The following is an 18,361-nucleotide window of genomic DNA, read 5'->3' on the forward strand; positions in this document are numbered from 1 at the left end:
CCGAGCCCCGAGCCGAGCTGGACACCGCCGCCGGCGCAGCTCAGAGAGCGAGTGCAGCCATGGCCGGAGCCCCCACCCTGGCCCTGCTCCTGCTCGGGCAGCTCCTGGCCGTGACCATGACCGAGGCACAGGTGAGCATGGGGCTACAGGCGTGCTGGGCTCGCACAGGCAAACAGCGGCCCAGAGTAGGGGATCCAGGGCTCTGAGTTCAGACATCAAGCAGTGCAGCCAGGGGTGAACCCCCACCCCAGCCACTCTGGGCCAGCGAATGAGGCGGGGATGCTGTGGGCCGTGGGCGCTTGGAGAAGCTGGTGCAGCCTTGTTGTCCCATAGCCCACCTTGCCATCTGTGGCACGGAGTCACAGTTGCCCAACTGAACCCCCAAAGATGCCGGGACACCTTGGGGATGAGCCCAGGAGGCCACCCCGTCCTTGCCTGGCTGGGGTCTGGCTGCTGCCGCCAACAAGGACGCACAATGTCGCTTTTGTTCCCAGCGGCTCCCTGCTGGGCTGGGACGCAACCCGTCTTGGCCAAACAAACAAGCAGCATGGATATTGCGCATGGATATTGCCACGGGGGTCTCTGAGGCGGTCCAGGGTTGTGCCCCTGACAGGGCCCAGTGCTTGGGATCGGGGAGAGGGACACTCCATCGGGCTGACCTGAGGGCCAACCAGGGGTACCCACCCCACAGGAGGCAGCGGCACAGCTGCCTAATGACATTTCTCCATTTTCAGAAAACGGGACCTCCAGGCCCCCCTGGTCCCCAAGGGCCACCTGGGAAGCCCGGCAAGGACGGCATCGATGTGAGTTTGGGGGCTGGGAAGGGCCACGGAGGGTTCTGTGGGGTTCCAGCTCTGACCTCAACCTCCCTGAGCCCCCAGGCCCAATGGAGAAAATGCTCAGTCCACCTCCCAGAGCTGGGTTACATCACGTGATGAGCCAGCACCCCTTGTGGGATGTGGAACGGGACAAAGATGATCCTTGTTTCTAGTTGGGGCACACCCCATGGGGATGGCATCCCCAGAGCAGGTGGGGGTGCCGCATGGTGGTCTTTGGACTGGAAATGGAGGGGCCCGTGCTCCTGGATTCTGGGGGTGGAGGTATGAGTCCTGTCCCTCTGGGTGGGTCTTGTGGGGGCTGCTGGGGGCTGGAGCCAGCCTTGGAGGGAGCTTGGAGGCTGGCTCTGCCCCAGAGATGGCATACTCCGTGGGTGCCTCAGTCCAAGTGTGGCCCAAGCAATATGGAGAGGCGGCTGAAATCCTGCCCCCCGACAGGGACCACCTGGGGTGAAAGCCCCCCATCCAGCCCCTCCATGAAAGGCGGAGAACCCCCACAAGGCCTCTCCTCACCCATATGGCTCCCTGGGTGCAGCCCCCACGGGTCCTCAGCCTCCTTTGAAGTCCCCAGGCCCTGCCCGGCCCTGATGGCCCTAAGCCTCCCCCGACCCTTCGCAGGGCCGTTGCTCAGGTGTTCCTCCCCGGCCTCCTGTGGGGGCTGGGCACCTGGTGCCCCAGGGCTCCCAGGCTGACTGGAGCCAAGCTGAATAGTTCCTTCTGGGGACACGTCTGCTTAAGACTTGGCATGGAAGGCTTGGGGAAAGATTTATTCCAGGCCTAGTGGTCGTGGCGGGAGGTGAGGGCAGAGGCTGGGGTGTCTTCCTGGGCCTCTATGCATCTAGGGGGCCGCTACCTCCGACCAGGTGGAGCGGGAGGCCTCTCGGTCCACTTTCTTAAGCTTTTCAGTTGGGTGGAGAGGAGGGGCTTCATGGTGCTTCCCCTCCTTTCTGGGGATCATGTCCCTGTGACCTGAAAGTGGTCCCCAAAAGCTGTGCGGGCCCTGCAGGCACTGAGCCATCTGTCCAGCTCACCCTGCCCCCCTCCGCTGCCTCTGCATGTGGCCTTAGAGGGGAGGTGGCCCTTACATGTGGACGAGGGGTGAGGGGCTCCCCTCTTCTCTCCTAGGACGGGGTTTCTAAGGACTCTTGGTCACGTGTGGGCGTCTCCTCCTCTACAGGGAGAAGTTGGCCCTCCAGGTCTGCCTGGGCCCCCGGTGAGTGTCCTGGCTGCAGTGGGGAGAGGGGCAGCCCCCTTCTGGTCTGGGGGGGTGGAGGTGGGCCTAGGACAGAGGGGTCTGCACCACTTCCCAGGCGCTGGGCCTCAGAGGGCTGAGCCAGGAGGGGTGGGAGGGGACAGCGCGGGGCCCAGCGTCTCTGGGCAGGGTCTGGCTTTGAAGCTTTCTTTGGGCCGGCGCCCGGACAGGCCAGGGGAGGGGTCCATACAGCCCTGCACGTCCAGCCGGTCAGAGGTCCCACAGTTGAGCCCTCACGCAACTGTTCAGACCCAGGAGTTGAGGGTCCTTGGGCTCACTGGGGGTCCCACAGAGCGACCCAGCAGTCCTTAGCTGGGGAGGCTGAAGCGACCAGGTAAACCAAGGGTCCAGGTGAATGTCCTACAGGTGTGACTGAGAGGAGGTCATCGGAGAGGGCAGCCCCCCAAAGCCAGCAAGGGCTGGGCGGGGGAGCCCCAGCTGGGTCAGGGTCTGCAGGGCGGAGAGAGGCCCATCTCGAATTGCTAGAGCCCCAGCTGGAAGACACCTTTCTTCTCCGTGAAGGCCAAGGGCTTCTGGCGGACGACCTTCTCTCACGCCTCTGCCCTCTCCTCCGACAGGGACCGAAAGGGGCTCCGGGGAAGCCAGGGAAAGCAGGAGAGGCCGGGCTGCCAGGCCTGCCTGGTGTGGACGTGAGTGTGCCGCTGTCCCCAGAGCTCCTCCCCTCCTCCTCCCCAGAAAGCCCCCGCCCCAACCATTACCTAGAGTCCCTCTCCCCTCTCCCTCCCCAGAGCCTTTCTCCTCCCCCTTCCCAGAGCACTCTCCCCCTGCGGCCTCCCATTCCCCTCTGGGCCTGGAGTCAGGTAATTGCTGTTCTCCAGCTGGGCCTGCTCAAGCAGGAAGCCCAGTGCCCAGAGATGTCCGGATGTCCCCCAGCAGGGGTCCCTTGGCCTTCATCCCAGACCGGTTAGTGTCTGCCCAAGGCCTGGCGGCTCACAGACAGAGCCAACCCACAGCAGAGGTGGAAGTCCCACCAGCTCTTGCTTGTCTGGGAACAAACACCCATTATCCAGGCCCCTCCCAGCTCCAGACTGCCTTGCCATCGGTCATCAGGGGCTCAAGGCCTGGCCTCAGGGCCAGCAGGCTTTGTGAGGACTGGAATGGGGTCTAAGGAGTGAACTCTCCTGCCTGCTGGGCCGCCAACTCCAGCAGGAGCTCCTGTCACTGGCGGCCCGTCCTCCCGCCAGAGCCCCTGGGCATACCAGGTGGACAGTGGGTGGGGCCAGGAGAGGAAGGTGCCAGAGCCGTGGGCCTCTGTGGCCTCTCTGGACTCTTGTTTAGTTATGGAAGGGCTCAAAGCTTGATCTTCCCCCTGCGGGGAGCATGTCCTTCCCTGTGACCCCTCAAGCCCTCTGCCTCCCTCCCCAGGGCCTGACAGGGCGTGATGGGCCCCCAGGACCCAAGGGTGCCCCTGGAGAACGGGTAAGTGCCTGAACCATGTCATCAAGTGGCTTCGGTTCAGTTCAGGGCAAGGTCCCTGGCCAGAGGTGGCCAGGCCAAGGACCCTCTGTCCACAAGGCATGGGGCTGGTGGTTCTGAGGACAGCTGCAGGACTGGGGCTGGCTGGGTCCCGCCCTGTGGTGGGGTGGAGAGGGCAGGTGGGCACGGGGTGGCGAGTGGCCATGGTGCTCTGTCCCACACTCGCCTCTGCTCAGAGTTGTCCTGGCATTCAGACCGTGTTGGGAGGCTGGTATGGTTGGGGGTGACTGATTCTATGTGCCTTCCTCCTCGGGTGCACCGCCACCCCCTCTCTGTGCCCACCCGAGCGGCCCATGCCACCCAGCCTGTCCCCTAAGTCTGACCATCATCCACTGAGACCACTTCCTGACTGACCCTCTTCAGGAAGGATCTTTCTCTCGTGACTTCTGAGTGCAAAACTGAGCTCAACTTTCCTCCTTGCGAGAAGTGACTGTCCGCCCCATGGTCCTCCTTGGGGCGCAGAGGGCAGGGAAGTCAGGTGGGGGGACACAAGGACACGGCCCTGCCTTTGGGGCCTCAGTGGTGAGAGTGTTCTGAGTTGGAAATAAGGGAGAGTGGCTGCCTGTGGCCAGCGGGTCCTTCAGTGCTGAGGGGGCGGGAGGAGGTGGGGAGGGTAGGCTAGCTCCAGGCTTGCTGCAGGAGGGGCGGACTTACCCTGCGGGGGGTGGAGGGGGCGGGAGCACAGGGGCACAGGGTGCAAGGACAGTGTCTTTGGGATGCAAGGAAGGAAGAGGACCGGGCCACCCCAGGTTCCAGGCTCCCTGGGAGGTCGGAGGTCTCAGTGACCTCTGAGGTGGGTTAACCGGAGGGCTTCTGTGTGGCTCAGGTCAGCCCTGCTGCTGGGCCTTCCTGGAGGCCCACCCAGCACACGTGGTCCTCCTCTCCACATTTGTCTCCAGCAGGGCTCTTGGGAAAGGACCTTTTCTGGCTTTTCCTCAGCAGGATTGTTGGCAGAGGAGCCGTCCCAGAGCACTGGGGCATCAGAGGTCCCCCCCATCTCAGCCTTCTGTGGAGCAGGGACCCCTCCTCAGAGGAGCTGTAGGATGGACTTGGGAGGGAGGGGGACCAGTTTGCAAACAGGCGAGGGTGCCAGGGCCAGCCCACTCCTGACGCCCGCTTCCTTCCACAGGGAAACCTGGGACCCCCAGGGCCGCCTGGGCTGGGGGTGAGTACCGCCTCTCTTCTCAGTGGGCATTTGAGGTCCCACCAGGGTGGGGTGTCCTCCAGGAGTCTCCCGTCTCTGCCTTTCCCGGGGGCTGATCCCTGGGCTGGGGTCCTGGGACACCGTCTAGGCTGTGCCCTCTCTCCCCTGGGGAGGGTCTCCTGCACCAGGAGCTCTTCCCCAGGACCCACCTGACCGTCTTGAGGGAAGAGGGCTGTGGGCAAACCGCCTCCTGCCCCTAGCAAGTTCTGACTCCTTGCTTGGCTTTGCAGGGCAAAGGCCGCCCCGGACCCCCCGTGAGTACTGATAGCCCTTCCCCACCCAAGCGTGCCCCCCACACCCTGAGCCCACCTGGCTGCCTGGACCCAAATCAGGGCTGGGGGCGGGGCTCCTCGGGGGCAGGGACCTGACCCCCACCTGCAGCCCCTGTCCCTTCAGGGTGGGCAGACTGGCCCTGCAGGGGGATTCAGGAGTGAGGTCAGAAGTCCCCAGGATCCCCAGAGCTCCTTGGGTACCATCCCCCATCTCTTACTTCCTTACCTCCCCCAGGGAGAGGCAGGGGTGAGTGGCCTCCCAGGTGGACTCGGCCTCCGTGGCCCCCCGGTGAGTGGCTGCCCCAGACCTTCCCCGACCAGTATGAGCAGGCAGGCTCAGCAGCAGCAGCAGGCAGAGACGCTCCAGATTCATCCTCCAGGGGCTTCCACTCCCCCTCCCCGCTTTCTTCTCTCTCTCCTCCCCCTCCCCTCCTCCCTCCCCCACTTTCCTTTCCTGGAGGGCCTTGATGGAAGCCCTGGCTGACCTCCAGGGACAGGGGCAGACCAGACCTCATGAGCACAGAGGACCCCAGCAAAGGCCAGGGCCGGGGGAGGTGGGTGGAGCTGGGCGGGTCCCCGTAGGGCCCAGTCAGGGAGGGAGGTTTCTCTCTGGAAGTAGCTGGTCACCTCACCTCAGGGCAGGGTGCTGGTCCTGCTCTGTCTAAGGCATAATCCCCCCCAGGGACCCTCCGGACTTCCAGGCCTCCCTGGCCCCCCAGGACCTCCGGGACCCCCTGTAAGTACTAGGCAGAGACTCCGGGCATGGGTGACTGTTGATGTCCCTGTCACCAGGCCCCCTAGCCTTCCCAGATCCACTCCCCAGACATGGGCCAAGTTCAGGGCTGAAGCAGAGGTCAGCCAACTTAGGGATAGGGCTCAGGCCCAGCGGCCACCCTGTCCCCAGGACAGGTGGTTTTTGTCATTGTCACCTGCCTGGCAGATGGGCCCCCAGAACCCAGCACTGTCCGCTTTGGGGAGGGAGGCCTAGAGTGTGACCCTTGGGGGATGAAGGGCCCCGAGTCTCCTGGTGGTCTGGAGGCGGTGGATGGCAGGGAGGGTGGGTGGGTGGTGTCAAAGTCAGCCATCTCTGTGTTGCAGGGTCACCCAGGGGTCCTCCCCGAAGGCGCTACTGACCTTCAGGTAGGCACTTGCAGCCATTTTTGCAGGGGGTGGGGGGTGCCTGCCTTGATGAGAGGGGCTCTGGCTGGGTCCACAGCCTTGGGAACCTGTCTGGGGAGGGTCCGGTTCCCTACCTGCAGGAGGGCAGGGATAGGGGCTCCCTAGGGACAGCCCCCCCAGCCCCACCTCTGCCACTCTCTAGCCCTGCACTGTCCCCATGCATCGGCCACATGCAGCAGCGTGAACCTAACTTAAGCAAAATCAAATCTGCACTCAGTGTGCCCAGCCACACGTGGCCAATGGCGGCTGCACTGGGTGGCGCAGACACAATGCTTGCCCACCACAGAAAGTTCTGGACTAGAGTCTGAGACTCACTCTTGTCTTGGTCTTTGAGCTTTGTCACTCGTGTAAAAAGAAAAACAGCTACTGGGGTGGCCCTGGGTCTGTTTCTCTGCTCTGTGCGGCTGTGGGCTGGGTCAGCAGCTGGGGTCACGGAGGAGGGTTTTGTGCTCTTGAAGGAAGAAGCTGGCCCAGTCTGGCTCGCCCGCTGGTGCTGTCTGCCAGCTCTTCTCGCCCCACCTTGTGTCCCGAGCGCTTGACTGGTTGGTGTCCCAGAGGGAGGGGAGGGATCTCCCAGAGTGAGGAGAATGGCTGGGCCCCTGATGACGGGCCGGGCAGGAGCAGTTGGGGAGGAGGTTGATGGTGCCAGCTCTGTGCCAGATCAGCCATGGAATGATCTAGAATCCCCACGCCATCTGAGGCAGGGAGCTTTGAGTCTGTGTCTGAAGGACACATCTCCTCCTAAAGCACGTTTGTGCCTGGAGGATAAGCCTGGCCTGACGCTCCCTGCAGGGAGCCGGGGCACGGGATGAAGGCCCCTTTGTGAGGCCAGCAGCCACCAGTGCTGAATGGCTGCTTTGAACCTGGCGTCTGCACTGAGGCTGGGAAATTGGAGCCGGGCTGTGAGGAGGAGGCTGTGAGGGGCCCAGCCGCCAAGGTCTGGCTCCGGCAGCACCTCACCACATCCCGCGGCCAGCATGAATGAAGCCCTGTCTGGGCTCCCCAGGAGGCCCCTGTGTGGCCCGAGGTCCCCTCCACCCATGCAGAAAGGCCCATCTCAGGGCCCCTGGGTGCTGACCTCAGCGTCCTGCTCAGAGCTGCCGTCTGGCCCTGTTTGTCTGGGAGGGGGCTGACCACTCTGTCTTCCAACAGTGCCCGGCCATCTGCCCGCCCGGCCCCCCTGGACCCCCAGGAATGCCAGGGTTCAAGGTGAGTGGTGGCCACGGGGTGACTCAGATCTGGGCTTGCCTTCATGGCCCATGGGAGGCAGCCCAGCCTCCAGCTCTGAGATCTGGCGGGTAGGGGATGGGGTCCAGAAAGTCTGCCCTGGCTCCAGGGTTGTCGCAGGAAGAAAGGGGGCTGGCCTTCCGCCCTGCCTGGGGGCCTGGCTCTGTCTCCATCCCCCCTTGACACTAGTGACCTGTGGGCGCTGGCGTGTCCCTCAGGATTGGGAGGCATTGAGAGAGGGCTCAGGAGAGAGCTGGCATCAGGCCCCAAACCCCCTGCCCCCCCCAGCCCTGCCCCCTCCCAACCAGGCCTCGGTTTCTCCACCTGAGCTGGGAGGTGGGCCTGTGACTTGTCACCCACCACTGGCTTTCAGGGACCCACGGGCTACAAAGGGGAGCAAGGAGAAGTCGGCAAGGACGGGGAGAAGGTGAGCAGGGGCGTGTCACGGGTGTGTCAGGACTGCTGGTCCAAGCAGTGGCCGCAGGGAGCGAAGAGCGCTTGTGGGGGGCTGGGACTCTGGTGGGGTGAGTGAGGGGGTGCTGGCTGCATCACGGGTGCACTGATTGAGCAGCTGCCACGCATGCCTCCCCAAGGCCTGGCTGGGCAGAGCTGGGACAGATGCCCCCGCGCCCGGTGGTCTCTGCCACCGTGCCCAATGGAAGGCATCTGTCAGTCCTCACCCACAGGCTGGGGGCCAAGCTGATGCCCTCTAGTATGGCAGGAGTGGCCAGCAGAAGGGTCCCATGCCAGCCAGGAGAAGGCATCTGGGAAGCACTGGGGGCCTTACTGGAACAGGGGCCACGTGCCCCCTCAGCCTCCGAGGCTCAGCTGTGAAGTGGGGCAATGCCCGCCACTGCACAGGTGTGGGCAAGGGGACCGGTGGGCATGAAAGCTCCCGGGAGAGCTCGGGGCTGACCTGCTCACCACCACTTTCTCCACCTCCTTTGCAGGGTGACCCTGGCCCCCCTGGGCCTGCCGGCATCCCAGGCACAGTGGGGCTGCAGGTGAGTGGAGGGGGCTGGACAGGGGTAAGGACGCAGGATAGGAGCCGCTTAGACAGCCACTGCCTTGGGCGGCTCAGCGCTGCAGGGGACGGTCCACCAACACCCGCAAAGGAAACCAGGCCAGGGTCCTGCCTCCACCAGGCTGCTGATCCCAGGAGGGTGGCCCCCGTCCCCCTCCAGGTCCTGAGCTGAAACCAAGGGCTTCTGGGAAGATACCAGTGCCCCGTGGTGGCTCCCGGGGTGTGAGAAGTCCCTGGGGGCTGCTGGCCCGGGCCCTGCATCTTCAGCTCTCTCCCCGCAGGGTCCTCGGGGGCTACGAGGACTGCCAGGGCCACTCGGGCCCCCCGGGGACCGGGTAAGTCTACCAGCCCCCACCCAGCCCAGCCCCTTGGCGGATGTGGGCCAGTGCCAGGTCAGCCCAGGTGGTTGGGGGGCCACTGCAGATGTCAGATGGACCCCATGAACACCAGTCCTCACCTGTGGCCATAGGTGGACCGTGTGATTTCGGCAAGGCTGCCTCTGGGCCTCCGCTTACGTGCATGGTTCCCAAAACTGGGATCTAAGAAGGCTGTTGTGGCTTAGGCCCAAGGGGATGGGGAGGGGCAAGTGGGGAACAGGAGGGGAGACCTTGGCAAATGCAGGAGGGGGACAGGGGCTTGGGGACTGCTGGGTGGCTAATTGGGGAGAAACCTGCTGGGGAGGTGCTGAGGTGGGGGTGCTCGCGACAGGGCCCCTCCAGGTGGAGCTGGGTCCTTTGGGGGATGCTGGCCAGGCTTCAGATGAGAGGCCCCAGATGCCCCCCTCTCCTCCACAGGGTCCCATTGGATTCCGAGGGCCCCCCGGAATCCCAGGAGCTCCCGGGAAAGTGGTACGTGCGTGTCTAGGGTGGAGGGTGGCCCCTGGCAGGCCCAGGCTCTGTCCCCTTCCCTGTCCCTCACTCAGATGCCTCCCCCAGCCCCACTGGACTACGTGGGCCCTTCCCAGGGCTGAGCCGTCCTATGGGCACACCTGTGGGGCATGAGTGGGCACACCTGAGGGGCACACCTGGGCAGGTACCTGTGGGCATACCAGGGGAGGCCAGTTTACCAAAGGAGTTTGTCTTTCACGGGAGATTGTGTTCTTTCTCTTTCTGGACATAAAGTGAGGTGTGGTTAGCATCTCTCTGGCCTCTGCCACCCTCAGCAGCATCAGTCCTGCTCTCTCTGACCACTTCCGGGGCTGACCCCAGCCAATCACACCTCAGTCTGGCTCTCCCACTTACTTCCTGTTGTTAAATCTGTCCCTGTCTCCCCTTGTCATTTCAGGGTGATAGAGGCGAGAGAGGCCCGGAGGGGTTCCGAGGCCCCAAGGGTGACCTTGTAAGTGGGAGAACTTCCTTGAGAAGAACCTCATCTCCGGGGAGGGGGAGGACACAGGGATGGCACGTGCTGGGGGACGTGGGGTGGGGGACCACTGCTCCTGTGCGGGCTGGGCCGGGAGGGGCCCCCTGCAATCCCCCGCCCCAGGCTCTTCTCCCACAGCCCGGCCCGCATGCCCCCAGCGGCTCCTTGAAGCTGCGTCTGATGACAAGCTCCTCTCTGGAGTAGCTGGACAGGGGCCATAGGACCAGACTCCTGGGTCTGAATTCTGGCCACTGACACACATAGTCGAGAGCCCTGGACAGTGGTCCTCGGCCTTGCGCTGGGAATGAATGAACAGAGAAAGCCACTCTCGGGCTGAGCAAGTGAACACAAGTGAAGCCAAGAGACGATTAAGCATCTCATGAAATGAACTGAAGCGACCGTCCCCAAACTGGCCTTCGCCTGCGGATGCCTCCAAACAAGCTCGTGTTCCCCTGAACTAAGCCTAGCAGCCAGCGGTCCATGAGGGGTCGCGCGATGCTGCAATGTCCACGGGATGCTAAGATGGGCACTGGGTGTGCCTACGGCTCCCGCCCGGGCCCCCAGGAACCCATGAGATAATCTGCAGGAGCATTCCTCACCTCCCATCTGCGGCCCTTGTGTGTCTTTTAGGGCAGACCTGGTCCCAAAGGCGTCCCCGGAGCGGCCGGGCCGGGTGGAGAGCCGGTGAGTATGTGTTACCCAGCACTGGGGCAGACACTGATGTCGCTCTTTTTCCCATCGGGGGTTATCCTCCTTCCAAGGTCCTGGGCTCTGCATGGGCGGCTGCACGGACGTGTGGCCCTCACTCAGTTTCACGCCCTGCTGTTGCATCTGGAAATGTGCAATAGTGCTTGAACAGCCCCCCTTTTTCATTTTGCATGGCCTGAAAACTGTTGCTGTCCTGACCGTGCGGAGGTAGAGGGTCTCAGGTTGAGCTCATCTGTGTTCCAGGGGAACGTGAGACGTGAGGGCAGGTGGGGTAGACGGTGGGCACAGGTGCGGGCATTCAGAGGGTCCTAGGGCGCCCGCCCTCCACACCTGTGCCCCCTCGTCACTGTTACGTGCCCACGCTCAGCCCAGACCTGCATTCCCTCCTGGCCTCTCTGGGCCCCTCCCCACCGTGGCCCTAGAGGACAGGCTCTTGGGTGCCCCCGTCAGTGTAGGACAGCCGGGGGGTGAGGAGGCAGGGCTGACGAGGGGAAATGTGGGGAGACCGTCTGCCCTGCTGCCACCTTCCCAGCACTTGGCTGTGTCCTCGGTTCCAGAATTAGTCCAGAGTGTGAGGTCAGGCAGGCCTGGGCCCAAATCCTAGCACCCAGCCTCAGTTTCCCTATCTGTAAAACGGGCTACAACGGGACTTCCCTGGGGCACTGTGACGAGTCTGGGCAGATGTGGAGGGTGGGTGTGGGCTCAGACCGGCAGCCCCTCTGTGCACCTATGCCCCCTTGCCTACAGCACAGGTTACCACGTGGCCACTGAGCCGTGAGACCACAGATACCCCAGGGCATTCAGGATCCTCTGGACCAAGAGGGGCAGGCCCAGTGCAGGCAGGGGATGGGGAAGGGAGCTGCCCAGGATTGGGGAGGAGGAGGAGCGAGGGGCATGCTGCCTGCCCAGTCTCACACTATCTTCTGTCCCCAGGGCATGCCGGGCAAGGATGGCCGGGATGGCGTGCCGGGACTCGATGGCGAGAAGGTTGGTATTCAGCTGGCGGCCTGCAGGGGAGGAGGAGTCTTCAGGGAGTTCAGCCTCCTGGGCCTCAGCACCCCTTTCCTCCACAATCTCCTGCAGGGAGAGGCTGGTCGCAATGGTGCCCCAGGGGAGAAGGGTCCCAACGGGCTGCCGGTGAGTGCACGGGGCTTCCTGCAGCGACCCCAAGGACTGTGCCAGGGGGCACTCCCAGGACAGGGGTGTCTCCTATGGGTCCCTGAGTGGGGGCTCATGCAAGGGTCTCTGCATTGAGGCCAAGGAAACTGTTGGAGGCCCTCGTCAGGGTCAGCAGGGCTGGGGGAGACTGCCCACTGTTTGAGGGTGCTCTGCCTCGGGCTGTGTGCTGCTGCCCATGGCCTCGGCAGCTCTGACCCCTGACCTCTGCCCTGCAGGGTCTCCCAGGACGAGCAGGGCCCAAGGGCGAGAAGGGAGAACTGGTACGTGGCTTCTTTCTCCCGGGAGCGGGGCCAGCACCTGGGTCCTGGATGCAGGGGATGCGGGAGGGCACTCAGGGTCTCTTCCCTGCAGGGCAGAGCTGGAGAGCTGGGTGAGGCCGGTCCCTCGGGAGAACCTGGCATCCCAGTAAGTATCCACTGCCCTCACCCCTAACCCCAGCGCGTGGACCCTGCTGACACTACCCCCTCCCTGTGTGTAGGGAGACGTTGGCGTGCCTGGGGAGCGCGGCGAGGCTGGCCACAGGGGCTCAGCGGTGAGTGGAGGGCACAGCCTGGGACGGGAGGATTGGCATGGAGCTGCCTCTGTGTGGCCCAGTTTCCATGGGGGCTGGGGCGGTGTTTTGGACGCATCAATGGGCCGAGCCCATGAAAGCCAGGAGATGGTGAGGGCCAGGCTGGAGCGGTCCTGTCCTTGAGACCTCTGTGCCGAGGGAACAAAGCCACAATGCCCGGCTGAGGGGAGCTGCCCACCTTGGGCCCCAGGAGTTGCAGTGGAAGTTCCCCAAGCCTCATGTTCCCGCCATAGACCGAGATATGGTGACATCAGCTGCAGGGCTCCAGGAGGCCCTGGGTAGTGGTGCCTGGCACCAAGTCTGGCTGATGCATGGGGCCTGAGGGCATGCCTGACCTCTGCAACCCCCCCACTTTCCCCCTAGGATGGCCCCCCGCCTCTGTCCCCAGCAATTGGGCTATATGGCCGAGGACCAGCTCCTGTGTCTGCCCAGCCCCTTGGGGAAAGCAGAGCTGGACTCAAACCTTCCTTTTGTCTTTCAGGGTGCTCTGGGCCCACAAGGCCCTCCTGGGGCCCCTGGTGTCCGAGGTTTCCAGGTGAGTGAGGTTTGGGGTCAGGGTTTTTGTCCAGTGAGCCCAGGTGGGCTAGCTGGGCAGGGTGAAGGGTCCCTGCTGGGCTCCCTAGTGGGTACTGATGAGCTGGGTCTCTGTCCGTAGGGCCGGAAGGGCAGTGTGGGAGACCCCGGGCTGCCGGGTCCCCAGGGTCTCCGAGGCGACATAGGTGACCGGGTAAGTGGCTGTCCCAGCAAGGGGTGTCCCACCCCTACCCCCACATCCACAGTCCCATGGGACACACAGACGGGGGCCCTATGTCAGAGGTCCTGCAGGGACGTCTTACACACTGTTGGTGCCCAGCAGTTGCACACTCCGGGCTCTGTGGGGCCTGTGGGGCCGGGGCCAGCGGCTCCTGGCCTTCTGCTCACTCTATCTGTCGGGTTCCGCAGAGGATTTACTTGGCACAGGGTGACGTTACTGTAAGTGTGAAAACCATCCCTCTAAACTACCGTAACTGGCTGTCTAACTTTTCGAGACTCTTTCCTAGTGGTCTTACGACAGCCAGTAGGTTCACTGTGGGGTCCCCGTTGTCCTGTGACAGTCGGGGCACAGAGCGCCCCAGGCTGGTTGGTGGTTGCCTGGTGGCCAGGGCACGGCCTTGGGTCACAGGGAGCAGGCTGTGGGCCTGTGTCTGCACTCCTGCCCGGCCCAGCTACGCTGCACCGGGTGCTTGGGGACCCCTAGTGCCTTCTGTGGCCGCCGCCTGCCGGGCAGTGACAGAGCCCTCCAGAGGTGCACTCGAGGCCCTGCGAAGGCCACACCTGCTTCCTGACATCGCTGCAGACGGGGAGACCCAGCAGCCAAAGTCCCAGATGCCCCTTCATCTCGGGCAGTGACAGGGTGCCATGGAAACTACCAGCCTGGATTGGGACAGCCTCCAGGGGTCGGAGACACGCCAGCTGGGCCAGGGGCCTCAGAGAGGGTGGAGAGGAGCCCCTGGGCACTGGCCCGTCCCCAGTGGGGTGAGGGGCCAGTCACTGGGTCTCTCACCACCTTGCCCAATCCTGCCCTCACTGCACCCTGGATTCACAGGGAAGTCCCACCGTCCTGCCCTTTGGGCGGGTTCTCAGTCAGGCTGCTCTTGGGCAAATGGACAGTTTTTATTATAATATTTTAGGGGCGATCCTACTGCTTCCCAGACATGTCCCTAATCTCCCAGTCCACTGGGAAGATGATTCATGTCAGCTTTTGGCTCTTCGACTCAGCAATTCCACTTTGTGAAGTTATCGCAGGATCGCGTGCGCAGAGATACCCAATTCACCGGGATTGCAGACGTGGGAGAGAGCTGTTAGACCATCGTGGTGCCCCATGTGGTGCGACGCTGTGGCGTGCCTAGAAAGATGAGGCGGGTTTACAGAAAGACCCCCGAGACACTTAGGAGACGCACATGGAGCACAGTCTGTCGCTGGGACTGAGTCCAGGGGAGGGAGCCTGTTCCATGTAGCCCCCTGTGCAGGCAGCGTGCACATTCCTGGCTCCACAGCTCGGGCAGGTCACCTTCGGGATTCCTGTAACCCCCTAATGCCGAGGCTTCTCTCTGCTGCAGGGCCCGGGAGGAGCCGCAGGGCCTAAGGGAGAACAGGTGAGTGGGCACCCCCGTTGTGAAGTCAGATGTGGATGTGGGGCCGTCTTCGGAGCTCTGAGTGGCACCCTCACTTCTCATTTCTCTCCCTCCTTCCATCTTTGTCATTGGTTCTTGCTCCCTCTGAGCAGTGACGATAGCTTTGGGCACCCAGCCCCGGAGCCAGAGCGGGGACCAGGACCCATGTGAGCCGCCTTCCTGGGTGCAATGGCAGGGCAGCCCAACGTTGCCAGCTAGCTCCTGGGTACAAGAGCAGCTGCCTCCAGCCTGGTGGCTCCTCTGGGACCCTCAAAGTGGAGGGGACTTTCCCTGCTGACCTTCTGGGAAAGTGATCATGTAAAGGGGACAGAATCGGGTTCCAGAAGCAGACTAGAAATGTGTTCACTCCTCTGGCAGCACTTTGCTCTCTGGAAAGGCTCAGGGGTGGGAGGGGCCTGTGTCCCTATGGCTCAGCTTCTTCCGGCCTCCAGGGAGCACCAGGCCCTTTTTACGCTGGTCAAGGACCTAGATCAGTCGAAACCCACCTGTGGTTCTGCTTGGCAGAAAAGCCTTATCATGTCAACAAGTGACTTCAGCCTGGCGTCCTTGCCCTGGGCCTGGGTCTGCTGCACCAGCTGCCACCCAGGTTTGACAACAGCTTAAGGCACGAACAGTTCTTTAACTTTGGGGTCTATCATTTTCAGGGGATTGCAGGTTCCGATGGTCTTCCTGGGGACAAGGGAGAACTGGTAAGTGTGATTAAGTTGACTCCACTTTTATTGACAACTGAGATGAACCAGTCATGTTTGGGGATCCGTGGGGGCACCCACCTGTGGAGGAGGTCGGGTCCTGCACATCCAGGCAGAAGGAGAAACTCCCAGGGGGGAAGCCTCGCGTCACGGAGGCCCCGGCCCCTGAGCGGCCCTGAAGGCAGCGGGTGGGACTGGGCTGGGCCTCTGGGGAGGGGTGGCCGCAGGCCCGGCTCTGGGGTTCTCCTGCACAGAGACGCTGCCTGCAAAGTCCCTCCAGCGGTGGCCTTTCAGCATGCATTAGTCACAGCTGAGTTTTAACTAAAGCAGACTCTGCTTCCACAGAACTAAAACAGGTTAAGTTTAAAATAAAATCCTCGATTGAGTTCGTTGACAGATTCACATTTCTCCTGGAGGCAACGGAACCAGAACAATCAGGGAGTTTGGGGCAGGACAGATCTGGCCCCCACATGGCAGAATTCCTAGTTCTGCAGTTAAGCCTTTCCTGTGTCTGGGTGAGATGGAAATGGCTCAGCCCCAGGGATCCTCTGGCAGTACCTTGTGGCCCAGTACAACTTCTTATGTCTCCAGCCAAGACAACCTCAGTTCTGTGTGCGTTATTTTGGCGAATTCCTAGACAACCTTGACAAACGGGACCCTGGGAATCCACCTCCCGTTAATCTGATGGGGGTGGCAGTCCTGCGAGCCGGGAAGCCTTGCACTGTGCCCCAGCGACTTCGGCAGTCGGGCCGTGTGGGCTGACCAGCTTCACCCCAGACTCTCCCTGTGGCTTCGACGAGGAGTCAGTGATGTGGCCCGAGCAGCACGTGGTGTCCAGGCTCTCACCCAGATGGCGACGTGGATGAGTCGGTCATGGGCCGTCTGTCTGGTGGGACTGTGTCCCTGTTTGCATCCAGCCGGGCAGCTTCCTGTGGACACAGCTGGAGATGGGGGAGCTCTGAGCACAGAGACGTTCAGCTCGGCATCGCTTACAAGAAGAAAGAGTGGGAACAAAGTCCACATCAATGAGAAAAAGCGCCACACAGCTACTAAAACACGCGTTGCAGAAATAAGCTAAAAAAGATCAGTAGATAGAACACAATCCTAGCATAGTAAAACACGTACCTAGAAGGGTAAAAGGATACGGCTGCTGCTGTTTTGGCAAAGTCAAATAGCAGTTTGGTGGATGGTTTGATTTTTTATTCCATCCCCAGCTAATAATGTGTTAGAGTCGTTCCTTGGGAATTAATTTCCACCCAGCTAACAACACCACCGGAGTAATTAGAATGTACCCCTTCTCTTTTGCAGGGTCCCAGTGGCCCTGTGGGACCCAAAGGAGAGGTGAGTACCTGGCAGATGTTCCAGTGACAATATCCAAAGGAGCCCACTGGCTTCTCAGGCCACCTCTGGGCCACCAGGCTACCTGTGGGGCACTGACGGCCTGCAGATCATAAATGACCACTCTGTTGAACTCGGGCAAGGTGGAAACTGCCAGCCAAGAGGGCACAGCATGTGGGCTGGCAGCTCCTGGGCATGGCTCGCCCCCGACCCACCTCGTTCTGCTGTTTCTCTCCAGTCGGGCAGTCGAGGGGAGCTGGGCCCAAAAGGCATCCAGGGTCCCAATGGCACCAGCGGTGTGGAGGGCGTCCCAGGCCCCCCGGGCCCTGTGGGCTTCCAGGGTGTCCAGGGCGTGCCTGGCATCACTGGGAAGCCCGGAGTCCCGGTACGTGTTTCTTTCCTTCCTTGCGCTCAATCATCGGTCATCAGTTACCTTTCAGGGTGTGAGAGTGGGGGCGCCTCAGAGAGCTGCCAGAATGCCCCTGTACGCTGATGAATTTGGGGGGTGAATTTCAGGGGAAAGAGGCCAGCGAGCAGCACATCCGGGAGCTGTGCGGGAGCATGGTCAGTGGTAAGCGCTCTCCCCTCCACAGGTGGCTCCTTGTGCCCCACGAGCACCTGGGGGTACATGCCTCAGCCCCACCTTCACCCCCAGCCTCATCCTCCACTGCTTCCCAGCCAAGCTGAGCTGCGGGCTGGCCTGTGGTCCTTGGAGGTCCACACTGGTGCTCTGGTCTGTCTGTCTGCACTAGACGAGGGCTCCCTCGGGCAGGATTCCCAGAGCCTGGCACACGGCGCATGTTCTAAGTGTCTGCTGAATGAATGGGTACAAGGGACAAATAATTGTGCCCTTTCGGCTTTGAGGGACCAAGTGGACGTCTTTTGGCCACTCTGATCCACAGGAATTTTAAGGAGCTCCAAAACAAACAGAATCCCCTTTCTAGGCCTGTCATTCCCTCTTTGGTACACAGAGGAAATCTCACAGCATCTACGACTTACCCTAAGGCAGTTAAAGCCATTTTCAACCAACAAACAAAACTTCTTTCTGAAAGGCACTTTAAATATTTTGTTTTACATAAAATACTTTTGATAATCCTCTTTGAATAAATGCTTGTGTCTTTGTTTTCCAAAAGAACAAATTGCACAGTTAGCTGCTCACCTGAGGAAGCCTTTAGCACCAGGGTCCATCGGTCGGCCTGGTCCAGCTGGACCCCCGGGACCCCCGGGGCCCCCAGGCTCCATTGGCCACCCTGGTGCTCGAGGGCCCCCTGGATATCGTGGTCCCACCGGAGAGCTGGGAGACCCCGGACCCAGAGGTGAGTACTGTCGGCCCCACCACATGGCCACTCTACTGTGGGCAGCCCCCCAGCCACATGACAGCCGCCCAGACATCCCCTACATTGTGAAAAGTGATCCCTCCACGCAGAGAAGTTCTCCTCTGCAGGGACAAGGGAGGGAAGAGAACCTGAGGGAAAACTGGGACCCAAGCTCACCTGAACCCGAGCCCGTGGGCAGGTGCTCTGGCCTGGCCCAGCCTTACAAAGACCGTGTCTAACACACGCGTCTGAGTGGCCTCAAGTCCCCGCCTCCTCTCAGTCCACACGGCTCCTCTGGAAATGCTGCAAGTGCTGGGAAAGGTTGGGCTGCCGCTTCGGTGAGCCAGGTGTGCTCAGGGGAAATGGGGCCTTCATGGTTTCAGGGCCCAGCATTGTGAATGCCCTTACTAACCCCACACGTACTGTAATATTTTAAAAATGTGATGTTTTTCTCAAATACCATCAAAACAACATTTAGGGGAGAAAAGTTTGATAAAAATGTGAGAAATGAATACTCCATTTATACTTCATAG

The 18,361-nt window shown here is 61.9% G+C and overlaps 1 protein-coding gene across 1 annotated transcript in view; it reads left to right on the top strand.

Annotated features, from left to right (window-relative positions):
* The window catches only part of COL9A3 (collagen type IX alpha 3 chain), a 22,322-nt gene continuing 3,961 nt past the window's right edge, over positions 1 to 18,361 (top strand). Inside the window, exons 1-30 of the mRNA XM_023626894.2 lie at positions 1 to 131; positions 735 to 803; positions 2,014 to 2,049; positions 2,667 to 2,738; positions 3,475 to 3,528; positions 4,715 to 4,750; positions 5,020 to 5,043; positions 5,297 to 5,350; positions 5,744 to 5,797; positions 6,160 to 6,201; positions 7,393 to 7,449; positions 7,841 to 7,894; positions 8,418 to 8,471; positions 8,773 to 8,826; positions 9,286 to 9,339; positions 9,776 to 9,829; positions 10,484 to 10,537; positions 11,495 to 11,548; positions 11,645 to 11,698; positions 11,956 to 12,000; positions 12,092 to 12,145; positions 12,219 to 12,272; positions 12,793 to 12,846; positions 12,967 to 13,038; positions 14,411 to 14,446; positions 15,130 to 15,174; positions 16,483 to 16,515; positions 16,751 to 16,897; positions 17,029 to 17,083; positions 17,646 to 17,828. Coding sequence (XP_023482662.1) covers positions 60 to 131; positions 735 to 803; positions 2,014 to 2,049; positions 2,667 to 2,738; positions 3,475 to 3,528; positions 4,715 to 4,750; positions 5,020 to 5,043; positions 5,297 to 5,350; positions 5,744 to 5,797; positions 6,160 to 6,201; positions 7,393 to 7,449; positions 7,841 to 7,894; positions 8,418 to 8,471; positions 8,773 to 8,826; positions 9,286 to 9,339; positions 9,776 to 9,829; positions 10,484 to 10,537; positions 11,495 to 11,548; positions 11,645 to 11,698; positions 11,956 to 12,000; positions 12,092 to 12,145; positions 12,219 to 12,272; positions 12,793 to 12,846; positions 12,967 to 13,038; positions 14,411 to 14,446; positions 15,130 to 15,174; positions 16,483 to 16,515; positions 16,751 to 16,897; positions 17,029 to 17,083; positions 17,646 to 17,828 — 1,780 coding nt within the window. The 5' untranslated portion in view covers positions 1 to 59. The remainder of the gene's footprint in view (positions 132 to 734; positions 804 to 2,013; positions 2,050 to 2,666; positions 2,739 to 3,474; positions 3,529 to 4,714; positions 4,751 to 5,019; positions 5,044 to 5,296; positions 5,351 to 5,743; positions 5,798 to 6,159; positions 6,202 to 7,392; positions 7,450 to 7,840; positions 7,895 to 8,417; positions 8,472 to 8,772; positions 8,827 to 9,285; positions 9,340 to 9,775; positions 9,830 to 10,483; positions 10,538 to 11,494; positions 11,549 to 11,644; positions 11,699 to 11,955; positions 12,001 to 12,091; positions 12,146 to 12,218; positions 12,273 to 12,792; positions 12,847 to 12,966; positions 13,039 to 14,410; positions 14,447 to 15,129; positions 15,175 to 16,482; positions 16,516 to 16,750; positions 16,898 to 17,028; positions 17,084 to 17,645; positions 17,829 to 18,361) is intronic.

Source organism: Equus caballus, chromosome 22 (assembly GCF_041296265.1).
Source record: "Equus caballus isolate H_3958 breed thoroughbred chromosome 22, TB-T2T, whole genome shotgun sequence".
Lineage (NCBI taxonomy): Eukaryota > Metazoa > Chordata > Mammalia > Perissodactyla > Equidae > Equus > Equus caballus.